This window comes from Camelus dromedarius, chromosome 25 (assembly GCF_036321535.1).
Source record: "Camelus dromedarius isolate mCamDro1 chromosome 25, mCamDro1.pat, whole genome shotgun sequence".
NCBI lineage: Eukaryota > Metazoa > Chordata > Mammalia > Artiodactyla > Camelidae > Camelus > Camelus dromedarius.
The window spans coordinates 9,749,562-9,776,672 of record NC_087460.1 but is presented as its reverse complement, the minus strand read 5'-3'; the positions used below and the strand labels follow the sequence as shown (position 1 = coordinate 9,776,672).

The window sequence follows — 27,111 nt, the reverse complement described above, 5'->3', positions numbered from 1 at the left end:
TTCTTCTTGTTCTGACAAAAAGGAAAATTAAACACTGAACTAAACCGAGTAAGGACGATCAGAACTCAAGGAGTTAGACAAGTGAGGTCTAGTTTGAAGAAACAGAAAAGAATGACCAGGTCCTCCGTGAAGTCCTGTTCATTTCCTTTGTTTACTCCCTTAGGTTGATGTTCTCAGATCACCCTGGTTATTTATAATGTGGCAAATACAATATCAAGGAATGAATCAGCAAACCAAAGTAAATCCTCTCTTTTAGGGAGAAACATTTATATAAATTAAATTTCTTAAAATCATTTCTTTGGACAAAAGCCCGTAGTGTTATAGAAGGTTGGTCAATTTCTAGGTAAAAATAAAGCAAATATCCCTCTGAAAAATGATTTTTCTCTACTGTAATTATTTTTCCCTCTAGCTGCATATGATAGAGGTGCCCTTCCCTCTAATTGAGTGATTAAGAAGATGATATCACGGCTCTGGGCACTGGTTAGCAGACATACGTTCCTAGCTGTATTTTATAATTCAGACCTCATCACGGTGAATTTTCTTTCCCCGTAAAGAGCAACTTTTCTAGAGGAAAAAATGTAATCAAACATGAAATTATGATACACTTACTGTTGCTATAGTTACAGCTGAGTATTTTCAAATCATAGAAATTTCTCGCTTGCAGTCCTCATATCTTAAATAAGAAAATATATCCACTTTATAACGTATGCCTCAGAAATTCACTTTTGTGAGTTCTTCAGTTTGTGTATTTAAAGAGAAAGTAAGGTGTTCTGGCTTCCAGTGTAAAAGTTTGCCTACTCTCAGTGAATAGGTGACTTTAAAAGGAGAATTATTGAGAATTCTTCCTTGTAATGAGTTATCATTTTCCTGTCATAAACTAGTTTCTGTTTTATGGCTTAAGCACTTATTCAGAGGTTTGAAAAAAACGAAATGAAAAGTGCCTGCTAGCAGTTCTAGGGGATTTTATGCCTTAAGACTTTGTTGGAAAAGAGGCCAAAGTCATGGTGATTTAAAATGCATAAAAATGAAGTCCCCCCAGAAGAGAGACTTTATTTTACTTTATCGCAACTATAATAAATGGACTCGGGACAAAACGTGGGTGTTTCAGGCCCTGGTGGTTTTGTTTTGAACTGGAAGGCACAAGTGACGAGGAGTAACGGGTATGGAGGGCAGGATTCAGCTTCGAACGTCCCCTGAACCAGCAGCTTCCCCGAATGAGGTTGTGCCATCACCACAGTTAGTCATCTGTCATCGTCTGTCCCCTCCCTTCTGACATCCCCAGTCGCTCCCGGGACCCGTGGTTTCATGCTGTCTGACCTGACTGTTACTTCAGAGCTAGGCGGAACCTGAACTCCTCCTCTGTTAATAAAACACAGCCTAATCATCTGATGCCTCTACGCTCTCCTGGGGGAATGATAAACAAGACATTTACTCTTTGTTTTACTTTTTATTTCCAGCTTCATTGAGGTATAATTGACAGATAAAAATGTAAGGTATTTAAAGTGTACATCGTAGGGATTTGATATACATATACGTTGTGAAAGGATCCCCCCTACCTAGCTGAGAAACACGGCCACCCATCCATCAGCTCACATATTTTTCTACTGTTGTTGTTGAGAACATGTAAGTTCTACTTCTTGACAGTAGATATAATTCTACAAATTGTAATTGTATGATGTTATCAACTATAGTTGCCACGTTTTATATTAGGTCCTCAGACCTTATTTATACTCTTATATCAACCTCTCCCTATTTCTCCCACCCCCAGACCCTGGCAGTCACTTTTCTATTCTCTGTTTCTATGAGTTTGACTTTTTTTTTTTTTAATGTTCCACATATAAGTGATACTATGTGGTGTTTGTCTTACTCTGGCTGGCTTATTTCACTTAGCATAATCTCCTCAGGGTCCATCCATGTTGTCACAAATGGCAGGATTTTCCTCTTTCTTATGGCTGAATAATATTCTATCATATGTATGTACAGACCATATCTTTCTTATCCACTCATCCGTTAATAGACACAGGTTGTTTCCATATCTTGGCTATTGTGAATAATACTCCAGCATTGTCTCATTCTGGACTATTAACTGTCACGATCAATGTGTCTTTGCCTTTCTGTGTTTCCCTTATCAGCAAATCTGATAATAGTGCTGCCATTTTTTTAAAAAAATAAAAAACATGCATTTAAAAAAATCAAAAACATACATTTAAAAAAAAATGAGAACAATGAGAGAAGGAGATATAATTTTAATGTATAGAGTTCAGATGATTTTCATGTGCTAAGTTTACTTTGCCGGAATGGTAGGAATGGTAAAGGTCTGTTTCTTAAATATAGAAAGCAAGGGTTGAGGGTTTTATTGTTGTTATTTTTAAACCACTTTTATGTTAAACAAGCTGATAAGTCTGCCTAATATCAGGATCACCTATTACTGAAATTCCTGAGGAAAGTGTCTGTTGCCTTCATACCTGGTTATCTCCAGAATTAAGACTTAGTCTTTGCACTAATTACTTTTCTTATTATAAGTAGGTCTTTGACAAAAATGTATCATCCCCATTTCATAATTTATTAACATTTATTGGTCAATCACTTGAAAATGAAACAGATCACAGTATGGTAGAGGGTTCTTGTTGAATATGGACTTCAGTGCTCATTCAAATAGTGCTGGTGATGCTTACATCTTCCCTCCTTGGTCTTGCAGCACTCCAGTGTATCAGAGTATCCTCCGGCTGATGGGTACGCACCGTTCAATAACATTTACGGAAGAGGGCCTCATCTGGACCAAGGGGAAGCCGCTGTTGCTTTCAAGCCAACTCCTAATCGCCATGTAGACAGGTAACATCTTGTGGGCCCCATTTGGAGGCTGTGGACTCTGGTTTAGTGCAGTCAGAGGTGCCAGTGTCTGCACTGTTCGCTCCTTCTTTAAACTTTCCATCTGTTAATTGTTTGATAAAGTTTCGCTCGCTCCTTTATAGAGCTGGCTTTGATGAACGCATTTCCAGTCTATAGTTCTACCTGGATGACCTCTAGTCAGTTATCCCAACTTAGCGCAAATGCCATCAGATGACTTCCCCTTTTTAAAAAAATGCTTCTGACAAAATCTGTGAATTAATTGTTTTGACGCTCTCCACTAGTTTGTACCAGATGTTCTCTAAGGATCTTTCCAGCTCTGTAACTTTTCAAGGAAATAGTTTGCATCTTTGTCTTCCCCAATAAAAGCAAACAAGCCTTCCTTTAGAATAGAAGTATTTAAACTAAATATAGACTGAATATTTAAACAGAATCAATGCCGTATTTGCCATTTTTGCCATTTCATCTTATTTTATTATATTTTCATTTTCTAGTTTTACATTTCGCTTATAATCCCATATTTTCTCTTAGAAAATTCAGTGTAGGCAAAAATGGAGAATTGAAATGAGGAAGAAATAAAGGAATTAAAAGGGGTTCACTTTTTTAATCTTGTTTCCAATGTAAACTGCATGTGAGGCTTACAAAGGCTGGCAGGCTACCTACATAAGAGAAAGAATATAGTTCCCTGTGCTACACAGTATGAACTCGTTTATCTATTTTGTAGACATTAGTATCTGCAAATCTCGAACTCCCAATTTATCCCTTCCCACCCGCTTACCCACCTCCCCTCGGTAACCATAGTTTGTTTTCTGTGTCTGTGAGTCTGTTTCTGTTTTGTAAATAAGCTCATTTGTCAATATCTTGTAGTAACTTATGGTGAAAAAGAATATGAAAACAAATATATGTGTATGGTCGTGTATGACTGAAGCATTGTGCTGTACACCAGAAATTGACACAACGTTGTAAACTACTATATATATATATACACATTTATATATATATGCATATGTAAAAAAATAATAAAAAAGAGAGAAAGGAAAGAAGGTGAGATATTGGTAGCAAGGTGTTGGGAGCACGATCATTCAGGTGAAGTGGTGCAGGGAGCTTGTTCCGGTACTTTCCTACCTCAAAGCCTCTCTTACTTATGAGTGTCGCATGCCCTTTCTTTCTTTTCCATCTATTCCCTTCTTCATAGAGTCTAAAGAAGGTGGGATTTAAAATTTTTGGTTTTGGTCAGGAATGATGACAGAAATGATACTTAGGTAAAATTATATGGAAATGATACAGTTATTATTCTAAGGGCACCAGTAACATATTAAATTGAGCATAAGGAAAAGTCAGCAATGAATAATACATTTTGAAAATGCCAGCATGTGAAAGAAGTTTTAATTACAGATTCAATTTTTAGTAGATGCAGGTGAAAATCAGTTTTGAAGTTCAACAGTTATTTCACTGAAATTCTTCTTGAGTAACTCAATACTAGTCCCAGTGTTTTCTTTTTCCTTTTTTTTTTTTTTCCTGTCTTAGATGTCAGTATTGTAGAAATTATTTTAGGTTAGTCATTCTTATCTTTTCTTTTTGTTCTATTAACTCCAGTAAATTGGGATGGTTTTTCACAACTAAGGGGCTGGAAAACCACTTGCGTACATTTCTCGTGTGTATTCATGGTTATAATACCTACTGATATTGGAAAACTTTTATCGTGTTTCATTCTGAGACCACATACAGCACATTGTGCCCACTCAATAATTCTTTGTAGATTTGATTGGTTTATTGAGAGACCAAGTAGGTATGTGATAGCGTATCCAACACTTCAACGTCACTACTGTCTGTCCTTCATCTGTAAATCTGCGAGGTATAGTGTTCTTGATGGAAGGACCTCTGTTGTTTATTTTGAACCACTTACCACAAAGTGTTTTAAAAGTTTACTTTGATCTTTATAGAATATGAGGGGAGTTTACCTTTGACTTACTGATTTAGTTCTCTCTCTGTGCCCCATCTACTTCCAAAATGGATTCGGGCAGCTCACTTAAATGATACACAGTTAAAGTAATGGTAACATTAAAAAATAAGGAATGAAATAAAATGCAAAGCAATCAAGAGTGAGGGTAAGAATTACAATGTTTCAAGTATAGGCTGACCCTGTGATTGGACTTCAAATTCGTCTTTGAGATTTCTGGCTGATTCCCCAAAAATATTTGTCTCATGGAACTTTATATAGAATGTGAGGGATGATAGGAGGGACATTATTTTTAAAGATATTATACCTTTTTCCTCATTCAGAGAATGCTGTGGTGAATTCCATAAGGTTTATTTTGGTAACCTTTAGTACTACTGATAAATAAGAAATTTAAATGGAATTTAGTGAAAGAAATTCTGTGAAGGGATATTCAAGTATATAGATCTTAGGATTGTCAATATTTAGCCAGAAAAAAAATCTTTTAAGTATATTGAGTGGTGGGTAAATTTTATATCTCAGTTGCCTTTATGGGTCCAATCTCTCAACTGGGCTGTTACGATAGGAGCTGAATAGTTGATGGACTCCTGCATCACTGATGTTCTAGGTCACTAAGATAACTTGTCATCATTATTGTAAAAACTAACTGAAAGTTCTGGTCTGATAGGGAATACACGGAGGTTTGCAATTTGTTTTTATAATAATTATTATTAATCTTGAACTCTATTACATGGCAGGAATGCAGTAAATACCATGTGAAATATGTTCACTCTTCAGTAAAATTACAATGTCGTTAGGGAAACCATCTGTTGAACGTCGAGGGATTATAGTTTACTGCTATTCAAAAGCAATTCGTGTTTTAGAGGGGTCTCAGATCATTGCTGTCTCCGTGTCTGCTTTATATCAGGTGCATATCTATTACTCCAAGTTAGAGAGAGAGACCATACATCGTGATACATTCTAGATCTCTTAAGAAACTTTGGTAACATCTGAAAAATCACAAAGTGTGATTTTCAGATTGATAACTATCAGTGTCAGATCCACGTTTGATCTGTAGAGGGCAAGAAACTGCAAACCATAAAGATTTGTAAATCCTAAAACATTCTGTAACTGCATGCTGGGCAATCACTTGTGAGACACGCAAAATAGCAAGACTTCAGAGAGAACTGCAGCAAAGGCTGCTTCTAACCCGCTGACTCACGGACACTGCGGCAAGGAGGTGCTCCTCCCTTTGTTAGACAGGACACTCAACTCTCTGTCGTAATTTTCCAGATCAGAGGAGAGAAGAACGTGAGGGAGGAGAGAAAGATAGAAAAACGGAAGTTACTACTGTTTTTCTAACTTTTGGAGTGACTGAAACACCTTTGTCCCCCTCAAATGAAATTTTAGTAGAATGTGATCATATAAACTCAAGTTAGGGGTAGGAAATCCATGGGACACGGTTTACATTTTATTATTAATAATAATATATAGTAACTATTTGGCCCTAATTTCACTTTCATCACTTTTTCTTATTTTTTTTTAATATACTAAAAATTGTCAGTATGGTTTACAGTTCCTGATTTTTCCTTTGTTCCTGTTTCTCTTTTCCTGGAGTTACTGTCTAAGAGGGAGCAGGTTGCCTAAGGTCCACAACTTTCCTGCAGGCTCTGCTGTGACTCAGATTCCTGAGGACCTTGGTGGACACCAAATAGAATGGCCACCAGGCAGGGGAAGGAGTAGCCAGCATCCTTAGACCCTTTCTGCTTTTTCTCTTACAGAGATGTGTGAGGATTTGTGGGAATGTAAATGGAGGACAATGTTGGGGAGTAATTATCAATTAAAAAACAGTTGAAGTTACTATTCTTATTTATTGAAAGGAAGAAAATATTCATATATTGTCGATATATCAGGTTTCATTGTATAACACATAAAAGCACTTCAAAATTATGCTGCTAAATCTATTAATAGTCATTTAATGATTAAAAGAAGTATTTGATTTTTTTCAAAGGAAGTTTTCTTAAAAAAAAATAGGACTCTAGACCTGTTCTAACTATTAAAGTAGGTTTATAGTGAATTAATTAGTTAACTAATTAATTAGAAAGTGTTACTGGTCTTGTAGTTAATCCATCCTTTGTAATTTAGATGACTGGACAAAGCTTTCCTAAAATGGACAGTCATAATTTTTTCATATACATTTGGCTAATGAATTGAAGACATTGCTTGAATTAGTGACATAAACTTTAAATTACCACCCTGGAAATTATCTTGTCTCCTTTAATTTTATGAAAAAATGATAACATTGACCATTATCCTAGTTGTTTCACGGTAGAAATGCTAGTTAACAAGGCAGTGTCCAGTATGCATATTAAACGGACAGAGAATTCATAGATTTGCATTCTAAATTTGGCTTAGCACCAACTAGCTTTGTGATTTTGCATTATTTGTTTCTGCCCTAGCCCACAGGTTGTTCATTTTAATGGTAAAATCTCCAAAGTTCCATTTAGTCCTCATATTCTATAAAATATAATAAAACTAAACTACTATCTAAATAATTTGTCCGAAGGTTTTCTGGTATGAATGGGCTTGCCTTAACATTTTACTTCTGTTTTCAGCCTTTAGGAAAAGCTAGCAGAATGATAACTCTTTTTTTCTTTCTTTTTTGTAGAAATTATGATCTACAACCCAAGAAGTATGCCAAATCCAAGTACGACTTTGTGGCAAGGAACAGCAGCGAGCTCTCGGTTCAAAAGGATGATATTTTAGAGGTGACAGAATTTTACCTTGTTTATTCTCCTAAAGTGAATTTGTTGTATTCCCCCTCTGGTATGTATCTAAACTTTCGTCAAGGAAATGCTGAAGTCGAGAAATTATTCTTCAGTATTATTTTACTTTACCAAGGATACAGCATACTATAGATACTTACATCTGTTTTTTGTTTATTTGTTTTGGGGGTGGGGTTGGGTTTCTTGGCTTACTTTGCCCTTTCCTTCTGGTCTTTATTTATTCTGGAATCAAGGCTGTTTATCCTCCGATGCAGGTGGACTGTAATATTTCAATAAGAGAAAACGTCTCTCTGTCCTGGAGCCCTCGCACACATGTACCCAGCTGTGAGTGTGCTAGTGGTTTTCGGAACGATCTACCATGATTCTCAAGTCTCTTCCTTAGATTATAACTGAGGCTTCATCTTCATCTAATTAAATTTAATAGTGTGGCACAGTCACAGTATTTTTTGTAAAAAAAAAAAAAGTGTTTTTCATACTTTTCCTCTCCATTCTAAGGATGGAGACAGCAAAGCTTTTCCAAGTGACTCATCTGAGGTACTTCAGATGATGCAAATAGTTAAACATTCTTGGCAGGTAACATGGACCTCGGGTAGAGAGGTACCGTACCTGTTCTGTACTAGTAATTGCAATTTTTAGTGAAATTCCTCGGAATTACTTAACCCACAGTATGTTGGTGCTGAGTCAGCATATTAGAAGTGAAAAGGTTTTCTTGGTTTGAGAGTGAAAATTGAACTTCCTTCATAAATTGGTTTTGGTGCAGAAATGATGTCTTTATTTTCTTGTGTGATGACAGATCCTGGATGACAGGAAGCAGTGGTGGAAAGTTCGAAATGCAAGTGGGGACTCTGGATTTGTGCCAAATAACATTTTGGATATCGTAAGACCTCCAGAATCTGGCTTGGGGCGTGCTGATCCACCTTACACACATACCATCCAGGTAATTGTGATTTCTGAGCAGAACCTAACTTTTACAGATTTTTCAAATTCTTCACGCCTAAGCAAGACTTAACTACCTTATATGTCTTAGTCATTTTGAGACTTAATTGGTTATGTATAATTTTTTTCTAGGGTAATTGGAGGGCAGTGGCTAGAGACATAGGGGAGAATTATACATATGTTTTCTGATTTACTTCTTCAGGAAATTGCTCGAAATGTTTACCACTCAGTGACTGTTTCTCTGAATGCTGTTTTTGTTTCTACCCCATAATATTTCTGCCATTTGGAGAAAGAGTGTTTCTGCCTCTTCACTCTTCCCAGAGCCCTGCTAGCCAAGGGTCCTGATGGAAGCCAACACCAAGACAGAGGATGGAGTGCCTGCAGTTGTCTGCACCTGCCTTTGCCCCCATTCTTTTTATAGACTTTGATTGGTAACCTGTTTGCTTGCAACTTTCCAACTATCAAATCTTAACCCCTTTTTAGAAACTACCTTAACATGACAGAACTTCCATCCAGTTTTCAGCGCCATTATCTTCCTTCAGGCGTGGTGACCCCATGAGACTAGGGCAGCCGCCGTGTGCTTTTTGACCTGTGACAGGATCTCTAGAGTCAGATCTGCCAGTGGAGACAGAATGGATGGACGGGCCCATGCATCGCCTCTGAACCTGTGTTGGCTACTTTCTCATGCCCCCAGGAAAATTCTTTTCATTTTCAGAGGCTTGAGCCAAGGATCACATCTGACCCCATAATAATGTCATAAATGGGTAGAAGCTGAAGCTGCATAGAACATGCAGTGACAGAGTCAAATCTCATGCCTCAGCTCAGTAAAATACCAACTGTCCAAACCTAGAATTGTGGCCATGTGCTGTCATGACCATTCATGTAAGTACCTCTGTCCCCCTGGCATTCGAGCCTAGTGCAGTCCTGCACTTAACTGAGGGACTTTGGGCCTTATTAGAATCCAAGAATCAAGCAAACATTTCAAATAAAGAATTGCTGTACAGTTTATATATCTTGATAACTTACAGTGATGGCAGTGGGAACTGTTTGCTGTGCTGGCGTTTTGGCTGGCTTGATGTGCATAGATATTCTCTACTTACTTTATGTTCATCATTTGTCACTAGCTGTTGATGCCAAAGAAGGAGTTTGAGTTATTCAAGGTACGGTCTGCTCCATTTCCCATGGATTTTTGCAGTGAATTTTCTAACTTAATTTTAACACCTCTTTCTTTCCTAAGTTCTTACATTTCTTATCTTGTGATGTGCTTACCTGACGTAATACAGGCTTCTGTCTGGTTTATAAATGCCAGGCCTTTGTGTTCTTTTCTAGAGAAGTTTTGACTGAATGCCTTAGGGAGCATTAAAGAATGTTGGCTTGAAACTATGCATGAAACAGTGGTAGAATATGTCCCCTTTGAGCTCTGTGGGCTGTTTTTAATGTTTAACTCATGATAAGCAATAAGAAAGATGTTCACAAAGGACCTCACCAGTGGCCGTGTGTGAGCAGAAGCCCAGAGTTCATATATAAAGTGTTACAAACACTTAGCCAAGTTTGTTTTTATTATAGGAATGGGCAAACTCCGATAAAATAAGATACCTAAAACTTGCAAATACTAATGTACATCCTAAGTATTTCCCGCCACCTGAGATTTCCTCAGGAGTTTGACCTCTTTTACCTTTTCCTGTTTACTGTTCAGTCTTGTCTTTTTCCTCAGTTTGGATTCTTGGCTTGGGCCATAAGTTGACTTTTCTGTTCAAAGGTTGCTTCTGTCTAAAACGGAACCCAAACTATTAATATATATCATATTTAGAGTACTTTTTGAGAACATAAAACCTACTTCTCCTTTCTTGAACAGAGCCTTGGTTTATATTTTTGTCAACTTTGGCAAAACCAAGAAATTTTTTAAGTGTTCCCAAGTTTCAGGAGTTTGTTTTGCTGCTTTGTGTAAATAGAAACTTGTGGGGATTGCCTGTTTGGGCTGTTTCCTTTTAAACTTTTCAACACTATCTGACTGTCTGAAATTTTTTGGATGCAGCTCTGAATGCAGTGATGTACATAGAAATGCGTATAGAAGCTCTGTGTGTGTGTGTGTGTGTGTGTGTGTGTGTGTGTGTGTGTGTGTTTAGGTTGAAAGTCCTACTTTTAAAAGGAATTAAAAGCCATCTAGTTTTCAACACCTCCTGAAAAATTTGGGCTGAGCCCAACAAAACCACCAAAACCTTGTAAAGTTTTAATAAGCAAGCTTGACAATCTGCTATCTGGCATAAATATAACTCTGAAAGGATTGCTATTCTCAAAGCATTTATAACACAACAGAGAAAAATGACTAGAGAGAGTGAGATGGAAAAGAAAAACAACCTCAGAGATACATACCAGTTATTTTGTATCTCTGCAGCCATGTTACCAGACACTTTTATCTAAAATATCCAAAGAAAAGCCCTGCAGCTTATATCAGAATGGCAATAAAATGCCACTACATTTCCATAGGTTGCTATGGTCCTGACACCCTAGACACGCAGAACTGTGCTGGATTACAAACACACCAAAAGCAATCCTGTGTCCTACCCCTCTTCTCATTCCTTCCTCCACAAATGTATTGAGTGCCAGCATCTTGCGTTCGATGAAAAGAAAGACAGAAATCCGAGCACTGAGCAGATCCTCTATTAAACCCGCCACCCAGAATCAAACCTCCGTGCCACCCCGGCTTTGCCCCTCCCCTCTGAGCTTGTGCATCAGGAGCAGGAACCCCCCTCCTTCTTCAGAAATGGCCCACGCTTTCCCCCTGTCTCATCCATCCAATGATACCAAAATTTTACAGAAGTTTAAAGACACTTCTTACAAAAACATCTTAGAACCCTTGTACTGCCCTGCAGAAAGACACTCCGGCTGAGTGCCGGGTTGTTCAAGGACTCCACAAATACTGGTCCACTGAATTCCCACGACAGCCCTGTGAAATAGGCACAGTTTACATATGTGGAAATTTAGGCACAGAGAGCTGACTTGCCCACGGTTGCACAGCCTCATGAAGCCAGGGTGGGGACCCAGGACTCTGGAATCAGAACCCATGCTCTGATATGTCCCGAGGAACAGTGCTTACCCTTACGTCTCGTTGAGGGTAAGGATATAGTTTTTCACTGTATGAGTGCTTAAAGTGACACCTTCCCCGAGTAGGTTTACCGTGCATTGTGCTGTGTTGATCTGATCAGTCACCATCCTTGGAACTGGATTTTTGCTTTATGCATCCATCCCTTGGATTTCATTCATTCTTTCACTTTTTAACTCATTCGGGAAAGTAATCCAACTTATGTAATTCACTTAGAAAGCAGACATTTTTTTGAATGGTGGGAATAAGGGAATTAGATGTAAATTATTTCCATGTGGCATCTACAGGTCACCAGAGGTTTTAAAAATGCATGGAAGTAGGACTGTTATTTTCACGTACTTACCTTTCCTGTGAAGAAGTAAGTATGGATAAGAGCAGTCCCTAGGTGAGGGCAAGGGCTGCCTTGCCTGTGGCTCACACATTTTTGGTTAGAGATTCTCTTCGGACGCCAGGGACGCACATACCTGGCACCAGTCACGGCTAGGTGTTGAATTGCCACCCAATGTCCCTGTGAATCCAAGCTATTTAATAACCTCACATTTGGAGTGATTTTTAACAGCTCTGTAAAGACAGCCAGTCCCACCGAATGTGTTTCCCCACCATGGCTTCAGCAAAGTTCTAAAAATAAAGGACAGGGAGGTAATAAAGAATTTAGGAAAGATGTGGAACATTAAAAAGAAGATTGGACGAGACCACAGGGACAAGGAAGTGAATGTTTATGAGAGATTATGGAGAAATGACGATAAATGACATACATGCCTTTTGATGAAAGTTCTGTTGTAGAGCATTCCAGGGCTTTGCGGTCCTTGAGCTGGACAGCGAATGGGCATCCCGGGTGCCTTCCCCCCACCTGGAAGCCACTGGCCACATCACATTTCCTGATACTTCTTTTGACTCAACTCCTGACCTCCAGCACTTTGACTGTTCATCTACCAGAATCACTTTCATGCTCTATGCCAAGAGTCAAAACCAGCCTCTGCCATTCTGTTATTTCCAATATCCTAAGAGGCTTGGCTAAAGAACTCTTTTATTTATTATTAATTACCGAGTCTCTGTGCTCATCATTATTGCAGATATTCTTACTCTACCAAGATGCAAATAATTTGGAATGTCTGGTCACTGTGGTCCTGTAAATGCAACAGGAAGTCTCCCGTCTGCTCTATCTCCTAGCAAGAGATGTTATACTGTGGAAATAGCCCCAGTCTAGGTACTGGGAGGTGAGGGTTCTAGTCCTGGCTCTGGCACTGACTAGCTGTATGACTTTAAAGAAAGCACCTTATTTTTCTGAGCTCCGGTTGCTGAGCTGTGAGATGGAAGGGGCCAGGGAGTTTCACGATCTCCACAGTCCAGTCTAGACATAAAATTTTGTTACTTTTTATTATACGTGTTTAAGTAGCCCTGAATTAACTGTGGCCATGTTTCCTGCAGGGGAATACTAAACCGCTAGCCCTACTAATTTCAGCTCCTGTTATGAATGCTCTGTTTTTCAAGCTTAATCCAGATATTCAGGTACTGCTGGGCAGAGAGTGACCGTGTTACTAAAGATGTTTGTATACTCATTCCAGCAGACCAACTTCCTGATACGATTGAATTGTTAAACAAATTTTTAAAGTTTATCTCAGAACACTCTATCCGTCTATTAATTAGAGGCATGGTTTCTAGACAGGGGTGGTTACTTTTTTATTCTGCTTCATGTGTTGACATTTTTCCAAATATTTTTTACAATAATTTGAATAATACCACCCTCCTTTCATATATATATATATATAAAACTGCCCGATATGCATATGTACAGAATTGTAGAATTTTCTGTTTACCTGCTTACAAGTTCAACTAAAGCTCACTAAAACACACTGATATATATTAATTTCCTTTTGTAAATCAGATTATTAAGAGAATTAGCCTGACATTTAATGTACTTGTATTCCTTATAAGCTGTAAAAATAGGATGAACCTTTATCTTAATATTTTTAAAACAATACCCTGGCACACAAATAGTTACTGAAATACTCGACCCAGTTTATACTGCAGTGAGAGTCTATACAGCTAGTTTCCCTTGACTAGATAGCGGTGGAAATTAATTATATATTTACAGGCGCCTTCCCTGGTGGATTTGCTTGATTTGTGGGCAGGTAATTTTACTGTCAGAAATGAATTTGCTCATGTTTTCTGATATTTGATGTGAAGTATAATTGGTATTCTTTTCGTTCCGTCCCCTATGTTCGATGTTCTCATTTGACGTGATTTGCTGCATTTTCCTAATAGCAATTACTTGGCGAGCTGTCAGAGGTAACCCACATTTGTTCCCTCAAGGCACTTTCTTTTTAATGGACTTTTTTTGGATTCAGTCTCTGGACTTAACACCCTCCAAATGTTCCAGCTGTGCCTAGTTTTCACTGCAGAATTCCAAAGAGACTAAATTTAGAGGAAAAAAAAAATGTGTAGGTTACATTTTTAAGAACAGTTCGTTGTTACGGCTTTGTGTTGCTTGCTTGCATAATTTCCCCTCTGAAGCAGTACCTGCGTGAACCAGGGGTTTATCTCTAGATCACCATCCTTAATCCTGGAGAGTTTCTATCAGCTTTACTAGCTAAAGCAACATGACTCATTTGGATTTAATTATCAACAGAAAAATGTATTTTCCATGGGGGCTAGTGATTCTGACTTCTTTCAGGGAAAGAGAAAAAAACAGATTTTGTTTTACGCAAAACTTTAAATATATTTGTGGGTGATAAAAGGCAAGAGTTAGGAAGTGACAGTGATGGTACGAAAGTAGGGCCACACCAAGGTGACCAGTCGTCCCAGTTTGTTCACGACTGAGAGGTTTGTAGGAACATGGGCTGAAACTGGGAGAGTCCCAGGCAGACTGGGAACAGTTGGTCAAGATTTATTTTTGGATTTGGCAATTCAGCACCCTTGGTTCAGGAGATGAAAAGTTCAGGGTAGAGTTCTGCTCTCCAAGACTTCCCAAAGTTCGAGGCGTCGCCGGCTCCCTGCCTCCAACCAGAAATAACCAGGAGGCAGTGGTTGCTGAAGGGAAGAGCAGTGCTTGGGTGGTGAGTAAAAGGGAGTGGAGGAGACGGGGAGGGACAGAGAAAAGTGACTCCAAGAGTCAACACTGATTCTGTTTCCTTCACTCAGAGGATGACTCATTAGTTTCCACAGAAAAGCTACCTTGGTTTCCGTGTCAGAACAGGTCGTAATGATTTGAGGAAGGTACATCCCGCCTTTTCATTCCAGGGGTTGGAAGCATGAGGCAGGAAGGAGGATCAAGAACAGGGGAAAATATGCAAGTAAATAAAATTCATGACATAATTCATGAAAAATGTTCATAAGGTTTCTCTTTATATTATATATATATATACATACACACATTATAAGTCTATTCTGATAGGTTAAACTGATAAAGTTGCATTATATGGCAAGGACAGATGACTGAAATGAGGCACAGAAGGCTTGGTGAGCCTGTCTGCAGGCTTGATTGTGACAGTAACACAGGTATTCAGTTTTCCACAGTATTTTTTGACCGATAGCAAAACACGAGCTGTTCTTGTTTTTCTGAAAGCAAAAAACATGAATTGTATCATGGAATGCAGAGCTGACAGCACTTGTTTGTTGAAGCTTTAAAAGCAATCATTTAAACTGACACGTTTGAAATCCGAATGCGAGAATACACTAACCCTTCGTGAAATTACGTACGGAAGACATCTTTGTCGAGGGAATCTTGCGTATACATTAAGCAGATGACTTTGGTGTGTGCTAAGTATCACATTGTGGTGATGTTTGCTGTATTTTGATTGCTTGAAATATTTTATTGGCCCAAATATAGGAACATTGTTTTGTGGATGATGATGATGGTAATAATAATAATAATAATAATAATGTGATAATGAACTCCATTACTGAATATATTAGAAGCGTTCCTAGGCCTTGAGTGCTGAGAGAATCAGCAGTGTCTGTTTCTCTCCCATCCAACTCCGTGGTTTCCTCTATACATTTCACCCCCACTTCTCCCCTTCCTCCTGGCCTCTCTCCACCTCCCTTCCATCCCCCTCCAAGAAACAGGAGCATTATAAAGGCTTCTTTCTCCTCTTCTCCCATCCTCGTTTCATGCCCTGCCCACCTTCTCCACCCCGTTGGCTGGTGAGAGGTAGCTTTTAAAGAGACAGCAGAGAGCCAGGGCTGCGCCCCACGCTGGTTTCCACAGGTGTTACTCATTTGCTCTGAGGGTGCCTGTGACGGTTGTGTGTTGTTTTTTTTAAATCATAATTTAAAAAGTGATGTGTGTGGTGTTTTATGTTTTTGATCTCTGTGGAAATTGGGGGGGGGGCCTCTTTTAAAATCAATATTACCTTATATTTGGGCCAACTTAAAAATTAAAAGTAAATCCTGTTCTCACCAAAGGACCAGATTACCAAAAGGCCTGCTTTTTGTGTTTCATCTGTTAACCCTGAATTTTAGAATAATTAAAATTGTGACAGGACAGTATCTAAACTGTACCTAAATTATAAGTCAGTGCTCTGTGTCTTTGATTCTGTCCTTAAAAAATGCCTTTTGAGAATTTGGAACTTACTCCGATTGTTATCTATTAAAATTATTTTGTTGAAAGTTTTAACTATTGTATGCCGTTTAATGGGGAATATCCACAAATACTGTTTTATAATAGCCATGATTTTAAAATTGCTGAAAGTTTTTATATATTCTATCACATCCACCTTTTTTTGAGTACAAATCTCCACATGGAATTTTCTAAGTACATGCTCTGAGATGTAGTCATCAACATTTAATTAACGACCATCCCATTACCCTCACCACAATCCCGTTTTAATAAGGCAAGTGTCTAAACTTAGTAAATTAATATTAAGATGATGGCAGAAAGGGTTATTACTTGGAAAAATAAACAGTGTTTTAAAGTTACTTTATTTTAAAGCACAGTTCTTTTATCTACTGAAATATTGTGCCTCTTCTTAACAAATTACTTGAAAACAGTATAAACACTCTTGAATATAACATACATTTACAATAAGGAGTGAGTAATGCTATGTGTTATTGATATTTAGACTTCCAAGGCAATTAGAAGTTGTTATTAATGGAAATTATAAAATAATCAGAAATCCTTTGACTTAGCCTGATCTTGTGTGATTCCAGGTTCAAATTTAGTTTTTTTGACATTTATTACTGTTATTAATACTGCTATTTGCTTTTGGTGTATCCTTTTGACTCCTTAATTTACATTTGGATTTTGAACATATATGTAGAGCATTTAAAGTATGATTTTTAATAACTATTATATCATGTAGGATGGGGGGGTTGTGTATTTTTTGTATATGACACATATACATATGTGGGTACAGATGTGGGTACATGGGGGTTAGTGTATGTGTATAAATATGCACACTTGCCATGGATTTGCAAGTGAGTTTTACACATAAATAGCCAACAATGTCCCATCAAAATATAATTTGTTTTCCTAGCCTAGGTTTACATTTTTACAACTTCAAATTAATTATTTGTCTTTTTATAGAAACAAAGGATGGAATATGGTCCAAGACCAACTGACATCCCCTCTGCTCCGTCACCTCCTCCAACACCAGCCCCCGTCCCGGTCCCCCTTCCACCCTCTGCTCCAGCACCCGTTCCTGTGTCAAAGGTCCCGGCAAACGTCATCCGTCAGAACAGCAGCTCCAGTGACAGTGGTGGCAGTATCGTGCGAGACAGCCAGAGACAAAAACAAATTCCTGTGGACCGTAAGTTTCCCAGGGAGGCAAAAAATAGACAGTTTCTTCTGGGAAATTAAAGCACTGCTAAGTAAAACTTGTTCATTGTTGGTTCTGCTGGTAGTAAATATCATTGAGTATAAATAATAGTCCTTTGCACGGTGCTTCATAGATGGCAAAGACTTTGACCTAGTTTCTCATCCTCCAAGTAATTCTGAGAAACTGGGAGTTCTCTCTGCTCTCTAATATGTGCATTTCTACACGTCTTCCAATACATTGTGGTGGTTGAATGCAAACTCTGGAGCCAGACACACTTGAGTTTGTGCAGTAAAACATCACCTGCTGGCGGTGAGACCTTCCACAATTTAATAATCCTCTCTATACTTTAATATCTGTAAAGTGGGGAATAATGATAGCAACTTCATAGGATAATTGTGAGGATTTAATGAAATAATGCAGGTAAATGACTTAGATCAGTTGTTCTCAGCCAAGGGTGATTTTACCCCTTCCCCTGGGGACAGCTGGTATTTGTCTGGAGACATACTTTGATCACAGTTGGATGGATGCTACTGGCATCTGAAATAGGTAGACGTTAGGGATGTAATTCACAACATCCTAAGATGACCGGGACGGCTCCTCCCTCCCCCTGCACAGCAGGGTTATCTGGCTCAAAATGTCAGTGGTACTGATTGATTTTAACTAATATGACACATTATAAGCAGGTAGTAAATAGTTACATATATATACATACAATCACACTAGCTTAGGATAATCAACCTGCCAATAGCAGTTTCAAGTTTGCCCTCCAGATTCAGATTTTATGTGATTTACACTTTAACTTCATATGTTCATAAGTTTAAATTTTATTTTTCATAAGAGTGGTTACTATGAAAACCAGATTTAAGGAAACTAAAAGAAAAGACACTACGGCCAGCTTTGGATTACCCTTGTTAGTACTGGGGAACAGCAGTGTAGAGAATTTGAATGTTGAAGGTAATTCTGAGATAATTTTTATTTTGTTTTTCCTTATCGTATCTGTCTTATCTGCTTAATCTTCAAATCATGGTTTTTAAAGTATTATAAAATTACTTTGCTTTATCTAGGCTTGATATATAAAAATTCTTGGAAAACTAGAGCCAGAAAGATATTTTCTCAATATGATAAGAGTATATAAAGTGTGTGTGTGTGTGTGTTAAGGGTATCTTTCATACTGTCCAGTGGCCTCTCCCAGGGCTCAGTGCTGGGTTCTTTTCTCATGCAAACATACTTTTACTGTAAGTGATCATATTTTAATTTCTTTCAATACCGTCTATGCTGTTGGAAAAGGCATATCTCCCAAATTTGTCTTCATAGTAAATCTCATCTCTGACATCCAGATACATGCAATGAACTAGTACCTTTATAGCTGAGATTGTATGCTGGAAATTCAAGTTCAAAATCGAATCATTGAATCTTGCACTCCCATTTTTTTACCGTACTGTTTTTCTCATCTCAGTAAATCATAGCCCCACCTATTGAGTTTTGGTCATTCTTGATACATTAAAAATTGTTCAAAAAGAAGACTCAGAAACTCTTAGTATTTAATTGTTCTAGAAAATCGAGTTAAATGCACTAGGCATAAACCTGCTTTTATACGTTACTTTCTCAACTGAGGGTATAGCCAGTTTAAATCACCGACTTACCCATTTCCTGACCTTACCAAAGAACTAATGGAGAAACGAAGCTTTGGAAAAATGATTAACTCTTTTTGTGCAGCAAAAACAACTATGCCTGTGTGTGTGTGTGCGTGTGTGTATAAATATAACTTGCTACTAAATTTTTAAATATTTTTGTGTATTTTTTTAAAAGCTGCTTTTTTTTTTCTTTTTTTTTTTCCAGACACTAAAGGCATAGTTTTGAGATGAGAAAAAGCTCTATAAATGTTTTTATTGATTTCCCTCAGGAAACTTTTCCTCTCAGAAACGACTGTTCTTTCCTCCTTTTTACCACAAGTTTATAACATCCCCCGCCTTGGATACTTCAGCACAGTCCTCTTTGACACCAGGGCACTCTTTTTCCAGGCCTCGGGTCGGAGTGCATAGGCATCTAGCCTTAATTTTGCAACAGGCCGTGGGCTGGGACACTTTGTTCTTTGTCCGAGACTAAGAAACTAAGAATAGCCTAATGGGAAAGAGGCAGGGTTGGAACACTTTAAAGACAGAGAACTCTCCGGATAATTGTGATTCATCATTTTCAAGTCTGTTTTTCATAAGTGAAAGGGTGACACTGGAATGTAATACATAAACATCTCTCCCAAAATTAACACATGAATTGTTTCCTTAAAAGAACAAAAAGTTTGCATTTACTCACACAACGTTTCTTTTCAAGATCGCTCAAAAGTATAGTTTGGCATTAAATAAAGGTAGTTCTTTTTTTATGACACAGATACTGTCTTGATAGGTTTTTCTTGAGTACCTCTTTGGAGAATGTCTCCTCTAAGTGAATGTTTGGGTTTCTCAATAGTTCTTTTAGAACCAGGCACATTTATTTTATCAGCAGCCCGGTTTCTTTCAGAATATGCCCTTCACTTTCCCTACATTCTCTGCTTATACCCTAGACTTCAGATAAGAATAAAATGGAAGGAGCTGTAAATTGAATTCTTACCCATAAAAATGTTACCCAATAGCTACGAACAAGGAAGGAAAGTTAACAGGCCTGTGTTTAAAGTGTAACAAGGACAAGAGCCCTGCTCCTTCTCTGAAGTGTGACCGCAGACCAGCTGCTGGCAGCCCTGTGTCCTGTCAGCTATTCAGACTGACTTGGAGCAGGATTCACAAAGCTTCCCCTCTTACCACTTTTGAAGACGCCAGTGCTTTAGTAGTTCTGCATTTCTTCCATTTCCTTTGAAATGTTAGTCCTTTTATTTTGAGTTTAATCTTTTGGCATCAGGAGGGTTGTTTTAGAAAGACAAGTGTGAAGTTAGTCTGGTTTGCTCTGTGCTGGAACGCTGCACGTGGAAACCAAAGCCAGGAACACATTAGAAGAGATTTTTATGTTCCCTGGAAGGAGATTATTATGCTGTGCATTAGAGAGGACCCTGCAGTAGCTAAGTCAGCAGATAAGAAAATTAATTTTTTAGGGTACTGATACTTTTTCTTTTTTATTCTTTGAGATGTACTCCTACGCTATAGGGAAGTATGGCTAAATCATAGTGATTTAAGAGTTAACCAATGAAAGGTGTACTGTGTATCATGTAAATGTAACAATCAGCAATGTTCCCTCTCACCCTCTCTACCTCCGTGTCCTCTCTCCCGCCCTCCCTCCCTTCTCTTTCCACTTCTTTCCTCTTCAAAAGGTTTCCTGAATACTTGAGGCATAAAAAAAATTAGACTGAAATAACACTGATTATTTCACACTTTCACTTATTTCTCAGGGGCCCCAAACACTTTCTAAAATGCTCTCCTTGGGGGAAAAAAATCAGAAAAATGGTCACAAAAGCTCCCTTAGTGACCAAGTCACTGTCACTTCCCAAGTTCGTTAATTGTATTTTAATTGTATTACTGTATCAGTTCTTCGTACTTAATCCTTGCAGGTGATATACAAATTGTGTGTGTGTGTGTGTGTGTGTGTGTGTGTGTGTGTCTGACTCACATTCTAGAAGGGTCCCGCTAGCTGCTGTATTGAGAAAAGAATGAAGCGCAGCGGGTGGGGGTGTGCACAGTAGACACAGAGAGACCCGTGAACAGGCTGGTGGCTCAGACGAAGCCGATAACGGAAAAAATGGAGTGAAAAGATTGGATCTGTGGTACATTTTAATGGTGGGACCAATAGGATTCGCTGATGAATTGGATGTCATCGAGGGTAAGGGGGAATCAGGCATGGCTCCATGGTGTTTTGCTGGAGGAACTAGGAAAATAGAGTTACTGGCTAAGTTGAGAACTCTAGCATAAAAGCCAGTCTTCAGGAAGAACATAAGCAGTTCAGATTTGGACGTGGTGTATCTGAGATACCTAACAGACATCCAAAGGAATAGATCAGGTAGACAGCTGGCACATCTGGATCTAGCGTTCTGAGGACCAGGCTGCACTGGAGAAGTGATTTGCATAGCCAGCAGTTTTTAAATGGCATTTAAAGCCGTGAGACCAGCACACACTGATCGTTGACGGGGTGAAGGCAGACAGGGAAGAGGTCCAAGGACGGTGCCCTGGGGAGCTGGGCAGACGAGAAGATTCTGAGAAAAGGGGACAGAGGAGAGGCCAGTGAGACAGGAGGAAAGTCAGGATGGCATAGTGTCCAGAAGACCACAAGGAGAAAGTGTTTCAAGGAGGGACAGCTTCTTCAGATGTTGCCGATAGATTAAATGAGGAAATGACTGGGTGCAGACCACTAGAGTTGAGCAAATGGAGCGGAGGGGTAGGGCCAAATCTGCAATGAATTTAGGGGACAACTGGAGAACAGGAATTGGGATCTGCTAGTAGAGACAGCTTTTCATGGCGTTTTGCTAAAAGGGGAGTAGAGAAATGGGCAGTCGCTGGGAGGGGGTGAGGGGTTAAGACAGGGCTTATTTAAAGGTGAGAAAAATAACAACAAAATAATAGCATGTTTGTATGCTGCTGAAATGGTTCAGTGAAAGAGGAGAACAGACAACAAGGGAGAAGGAGGGGGGAGATTACTGTCAAAGTATTTAAATAGACAGAAGACATGGGGTCCAGTGCCCGTGGCGAGGGGTTGGCGTTGGGAGTGTGGAGACAGCTCATCTATAACGTAGTGGGAAGGCAGGCCAGCAGCGGGTGCAGGGGGACTCCTAGGGAACTGAGGGAGGTTCTCGTCTAACCTCTCTATTTTACAGAAATTATGAAAGTGAGGTCACAGCTCAGGGTGGGCATGGAGGACTGGGTGTTTGTTAGAGGTCTGCAGAGGAAGAAGACAGGAAGCACTTGTCTAACAGTGCTCAAATTACATGGTCTGGGGCAGGACTTCTCAGACTGAGCCCTGTTGATGTTTGGAGCTGGGTAATTCTCTGTTGTAGGAGACTGACCCGTGTGCACTGCAGAATGCTTTTGCATCCCAGGCCCCTACCCACTACACGATGGTAGCTTCCTTCCCCCCCTCTTCTCCTATTTGTGACATCCAAATGTGTCTCTAGTCATTGCCTGATGTCCCTTGGGGTCAAAATTTCCCCCATTTGAAAACCACTGGCCTGAGGAAATGTAGTATGATTGTCAGGGAGTATTAACAGCCCAGGGGAGGTTTATAATCATGAATTTAACATGAGATCGCTCAGCATTGTTGTGTTATACTCGGTGTGCAGGTGCACACAAAGAATAAGCAGAAAGTTAGATTTAACAAGGGTTGGGGTTTTGCCAGATGAATACAATAAAGAGAGAGAAGAAGAGACAGGGAGTCATTTTAATAATTGATCATGGAATTTATACTTGGTGAAGGTGAAAGGTCGGGTGGCAGGAGTAACAGATTATAAGTTCTACTGGGGTCAAAGGACTCTTGGCATTGGGGTTCTGGAGAGAGTGACAGATATTAGGAGCTTTCAGAAATAACCTACTCTGCATCGGTGTCTAGGAAGGAAATCTCAGATGGAGGAGGTGCAGGACGAACTCATCCACAGACTGACCATTGGCCGGAGCGCCGCCCAGAAGAAGTTCCACGTGCCACGGCAGAACGTGCCGGTGGTCAATATCACTTACGACTCCACACCAGAGGACGTGAAGGCGTGGCTGCAGTCAAAGGGGTTCAGCCCCGTGTAAGTCTCCCCGGGGGAGCCTTTACGGTTCTGTTTTCAATTTGATCACCAAGAAGTCACAAATGACTCTTAAAAAATGTGAGAGCCCAAACTGCCTCTGTTTCCATGCTCAGGAAATGCCTATAGCTGTTTATAGCTAAAAAAGAATTGGAAGAAGCAGAAATAACCATAACCATCATTTGGCAGCACCCCATTTTCTAGAGGGCGGTGTCTGTTCACTGTTGGCCCCTTAGGCAATCTGTTGGCAGCTTTGAGGCCGGTGTCTGTCTTTCTCCCTCAGAAGGTCACACAGGGTAGGACCGTGGTCTTAGCTGGACTCCCCAGACCATGGGGGACCCAGAACCAAATCTTTCCTTCTGCTGCAGCCGATTAGATTATAGATTTCAGGCAAATAAGAAAATAGGTAACATTACCTATTATAAATTATAATCTAATAGAACCTTTCCTTTAGTGAACCCATGGTGAAGTTTCTACTTATCTGTAACTAAAATTCTGTAAACGCTATGTGTATTTGGTACACATATTTGAATATGCGTATTTGAACTATTTGAATAATACATATTCAAGAGAACTTGACATATTATAAACTCAGTCACCCACCATGACTGAAAAATGAGGTACACTTGATCAGCTAATGGCCTGGTTACTAGAAAGTTCCTTCTACGAACACCAAATGTCAAGGAATCGGTACTGCACAACACGAATACTAAACCCAGTTGACTCTTTTTTGATACTGCATCATCGATGACCTTATGTAGCCCCGGGGCCATCATCATGACAGTCCCTTGTCATTGCCCTAAGCACTGCAGTGCCATTTTCTGGGTTCCCGTGTATGGAACACCTAGAGAAGCGAGGTTGTATCAGGACTAGAAACTTTTCTCCTTTGTTTTTCCCAGACAGTATTTTTAATGCTCTATTTCCTTCTTTTCCTTTTTTTTTTTTTTTCCTTATTTTTTCAGAACTGTCAATAGTCTTGGAGTATTAAATGGTGCACAACTTTTCTCTCTCAACAAGGATGAACTGAGAACAGTCTGCCCGGAAGGGGCCAGAGTCTTCAGCCAAATCACTGTACAGAAGGCTGCATTAGAGGTATGGCTTGTCCGCCTGAGGTGGTCTTGTCCTGTGTTAGTCAGGTTTGTGGTCTGCGACTTGAAGGCTCTGGAGACGATGTGTGTGTCCACGCTGGTCACTTTCTTTGCCTTCCATACAGAGCTGAATGAAACTTGACTCTGTATTAGTGACTTGCCACTGGAGACCGTCAGGGCCCATTTTCAGGGAGATTAAGTTGTTAAAAATGCTCAAGTAACATGAAGCTTGAGCTTCATATACTTTCAGACGTTTAATGAAAAGCCTAATGTTCTCATTTTATATGCATGAACTTCTTCTGTAGGAATTTTAGTTACTCATTCACTTGGAGTGGGTAAGTGACTTAAGAAGTCAGAACTCTTTTGCGTGTCCTTAATGTTTAGTGTGGGGATTCTAGTAGGTTAGAGGTGATAAGAGTCCTAAAACCGTGGCTGTGTACCTCAGGCCTGGTTATACGTATAAATAATCGGAGGGGAAATATTAGAAAGGGGTCGCTGAAAAGAGGGAGCCCTGACGTGTAATATTCAGTTATAGCTGTTTCTCTGAAAGCCGGAGAGTAAATGTTTTCTAGATTGGATATACTTAAGGTTCCAGTATCCTACTCTGCTTAAAATGGGCTCTGTAAGGGTGGCGGTTCTAACTGTTACATCTCACAGCTCTTAATAGCTTTCATGAAAATTAAACTTGGTCTCCAATGAAAGCATATAGGCTTTGGCATGAAATCAATGTATAATTATCTCTAGCAAGTATATTGTGTAAATGCAACAGTTAAATAGCTCAGTAGAGCAGCTTCCTGCATGCAGCCCCGTGACCATTCTCAGGCAGGAGAAATTATATTTTCCTTGGAAATTTTTCATACGACACTGGGCCTTGGTTGGTTCTGTATTCGGCTTTCTGTGTATTGAATGTGAATCAGGATTAGATCCTTTCTGAGGCACTTTTGTTACCATTACGCATTCTAATTGTATTGCGAACGTGTAAATTACTCCATCAGGGTCATGGTAGAAAGCTCCACATCCCTAACACGTCTGCATGCCTTCAGTCCAGACTCCCTGTCACTGTCACCTGCGCCCCGTGCCCGCTTCCTCCTGGTCTCTTGCTCTGGATGTGAGCTGAGGCAGGGACCGCCGACCTGAGGCTCTCTGTCCTCCCTGCCACCTTCCCACCACATTCTTCTCTCTCGCCCAGTTCACCTTTTAGGTGACTCACCTGGTTGTCAGAGACTTTCAGAGATGAGAGAGGAGCAAGGAGGGTGAAGAGGGTTGTAGGCAGGAGGCTTGGAAAGGAGAAAAGCCAACGTGACATCGGAGGGTCAGAACCCCGTGGTATGAGGAAACTTGGTGTCTTCTGAGCCCAGCCTCCGGGCCTGAGTTAGAATCCTCTAGAGGCAGATGCGTATCTTGCTTGACCTAAAGAGCATCCTCTGATAACTTAGCATCTTATTATACAGTCTTTTCTTTCTCCCAGAGAGCGGAGAGCATTCCACGTGTGTTATTGATTTATCTTTAACATGCTCAAGCGAAAGGCCTGGTGAATGAATTGCCTTAAGACATTGTAAATGACAAATGATTCATGTGGTGTTAGTGAAGTCCAGAATCATCACTTACGTGAAGGGCAGCCTTCTGTTTTCCCCAAGGGACCTTAGAAGAGAAACACCCAGGACTGTCAGCCCTGGCCATTTCATTACATGATTTGCAACCTCACAAACCAGTGACCACCTTGTCTGAACCTCGTTTGTGTTTTAGGATAACAGCGGCAGCTCTGAGTTGCAAGAAATCATGCGGAGACGACAGGAAAAAATCAGTGCTGCTGCGAGCGATTCAGGAGTGGAGTCTTTCGATGAGGGAAGCAGTCACTAATTCGTCTTTAAACGCCATTATTCTTGGCATTATTCCAGCGTGCTTTGTTTTAAGAAGCCATGAAGGGAATGTCAGATTCTTATTTCTTGGTCTGCGTGATTGATCGCCATAAAGAAGCAATGCAAACATAAGTAAGCAGAGTGCTTGCTTCCAGGCCCATTATTTTTATTAAAACTAAAAAAAAAATTTAAATAGCACTTTTTGACCTGGGGACCTGTTTTGCCTACACTTTACCAACGTGAGGTTTCCTTTACTGAATTAATTACTTCATCCCCATCTCAATGCTTAAGCAGACTTTTTTTTTTTGACAGTGGTGAAATTTATTTATTGCAACAAAGCCAGAGATATTGCCCGTGATTCGAAATGTAGACAATTTCACTTTTGCCTGTGACTACGGTGTGTGTCATTCAGGGTGCAGCTAACTTGAGGCTAGCCTCTGCTTACTTAAGTCCCTCTCTCTCTCTTTTTTTTTTTTTTTTAACATACTCAATGATAGAATATTTAGATTTATTTAAAGTTCTTAATGCCAACAATTTAAAGATGAAAACATTGAAGGAACTGTAAAATACAGCAAGGCCTTGGACATGCAAATAGAAACCTATGAAACATTCCCAAGACGGTTTATTTGTCATGGCTCTGTTGATCGTTTCTCCTTGTATGGCTTGTATTTTGATTTCATTTATATTCTGCTCATTACCTATACTGTGTTCTGATATATGAGAAAGCACAAGTGGAAAAGAGGTTATATACGTTGAAAATCGGTCACAGGAAGTAGCCTGCGTTGGTGTGTGTGACAGTATTTTGCTTAACGGAGGCCTCCGTTCTAAATATTGGTAATAAGTAGTAAAAGGACATTGGGGCCATCTTACGTGTTTATCTGTGTCAAGTTTTTCTGGTAATAAGAAACACTTAATTTACACATATTTTAATCCTGTGAAAGATTCTAGGTAGAGCAAAGAGACTTACCCTTCAACAAATGTTATTTTTGGAAACATGATTTTTTTGTCATTAAATGTTATATTATTTCACATATATGAAACAGATGTTATGTAAGAATGTTGTATATTTTAACATAAATCCATTTAGAGAGATTATCTAGACTCA

The 27,111-nt window shown here is 39.4% G+C and overlaps 1 protein-coding gene across 5 annotated transcripts in view; it reads left to right on the top strand.

Moving 5' to 3' along the window:
• Positions 1-26,488, top strand: part of EPS8 (EGFR pathway substrate 8, signaling adaptor) — a 147,233-nt gene extending 120,745 nt beyond the window's left edge. For all 5 annotated transcript variants that reach the window (XM_031444048.2, XM_031444047.2, XM_010988862.3 and 2 more), the window contains 7 exons: positions 2,699-2,832; positions 7,452-7,551; positions 8,363-8,506; positions 17,133-17,355; positions 22,882-23,062; positions 24,022-24,151; positions 25,894-26,488. In XM_031444048.2, the coding sequence (XP_031299908.2) occupies positions 2,699-2,832; positions 7,452-7,551; positions 8,363-8,506; positions 17,133-17,355; positions 22,882-23,062; positions 24,022-24,151; positions 25,894-26,007 (1,026 nt within the window). In that variant the 3' untranslated portion in view covers positions 26,008-26,488. The remainder of the gene's footprint in view (positions 1-2,698; positions 2,833-7,451; positions 7,552-8,362; positions 8,507-17,132; positions 17,356-22,881; positions 23,063-24,021; positions 24,152-25,893) is intronic.
• The last annotated feature ends 623 nt before the right edge of the window (positions 26,489-27,111 follow it).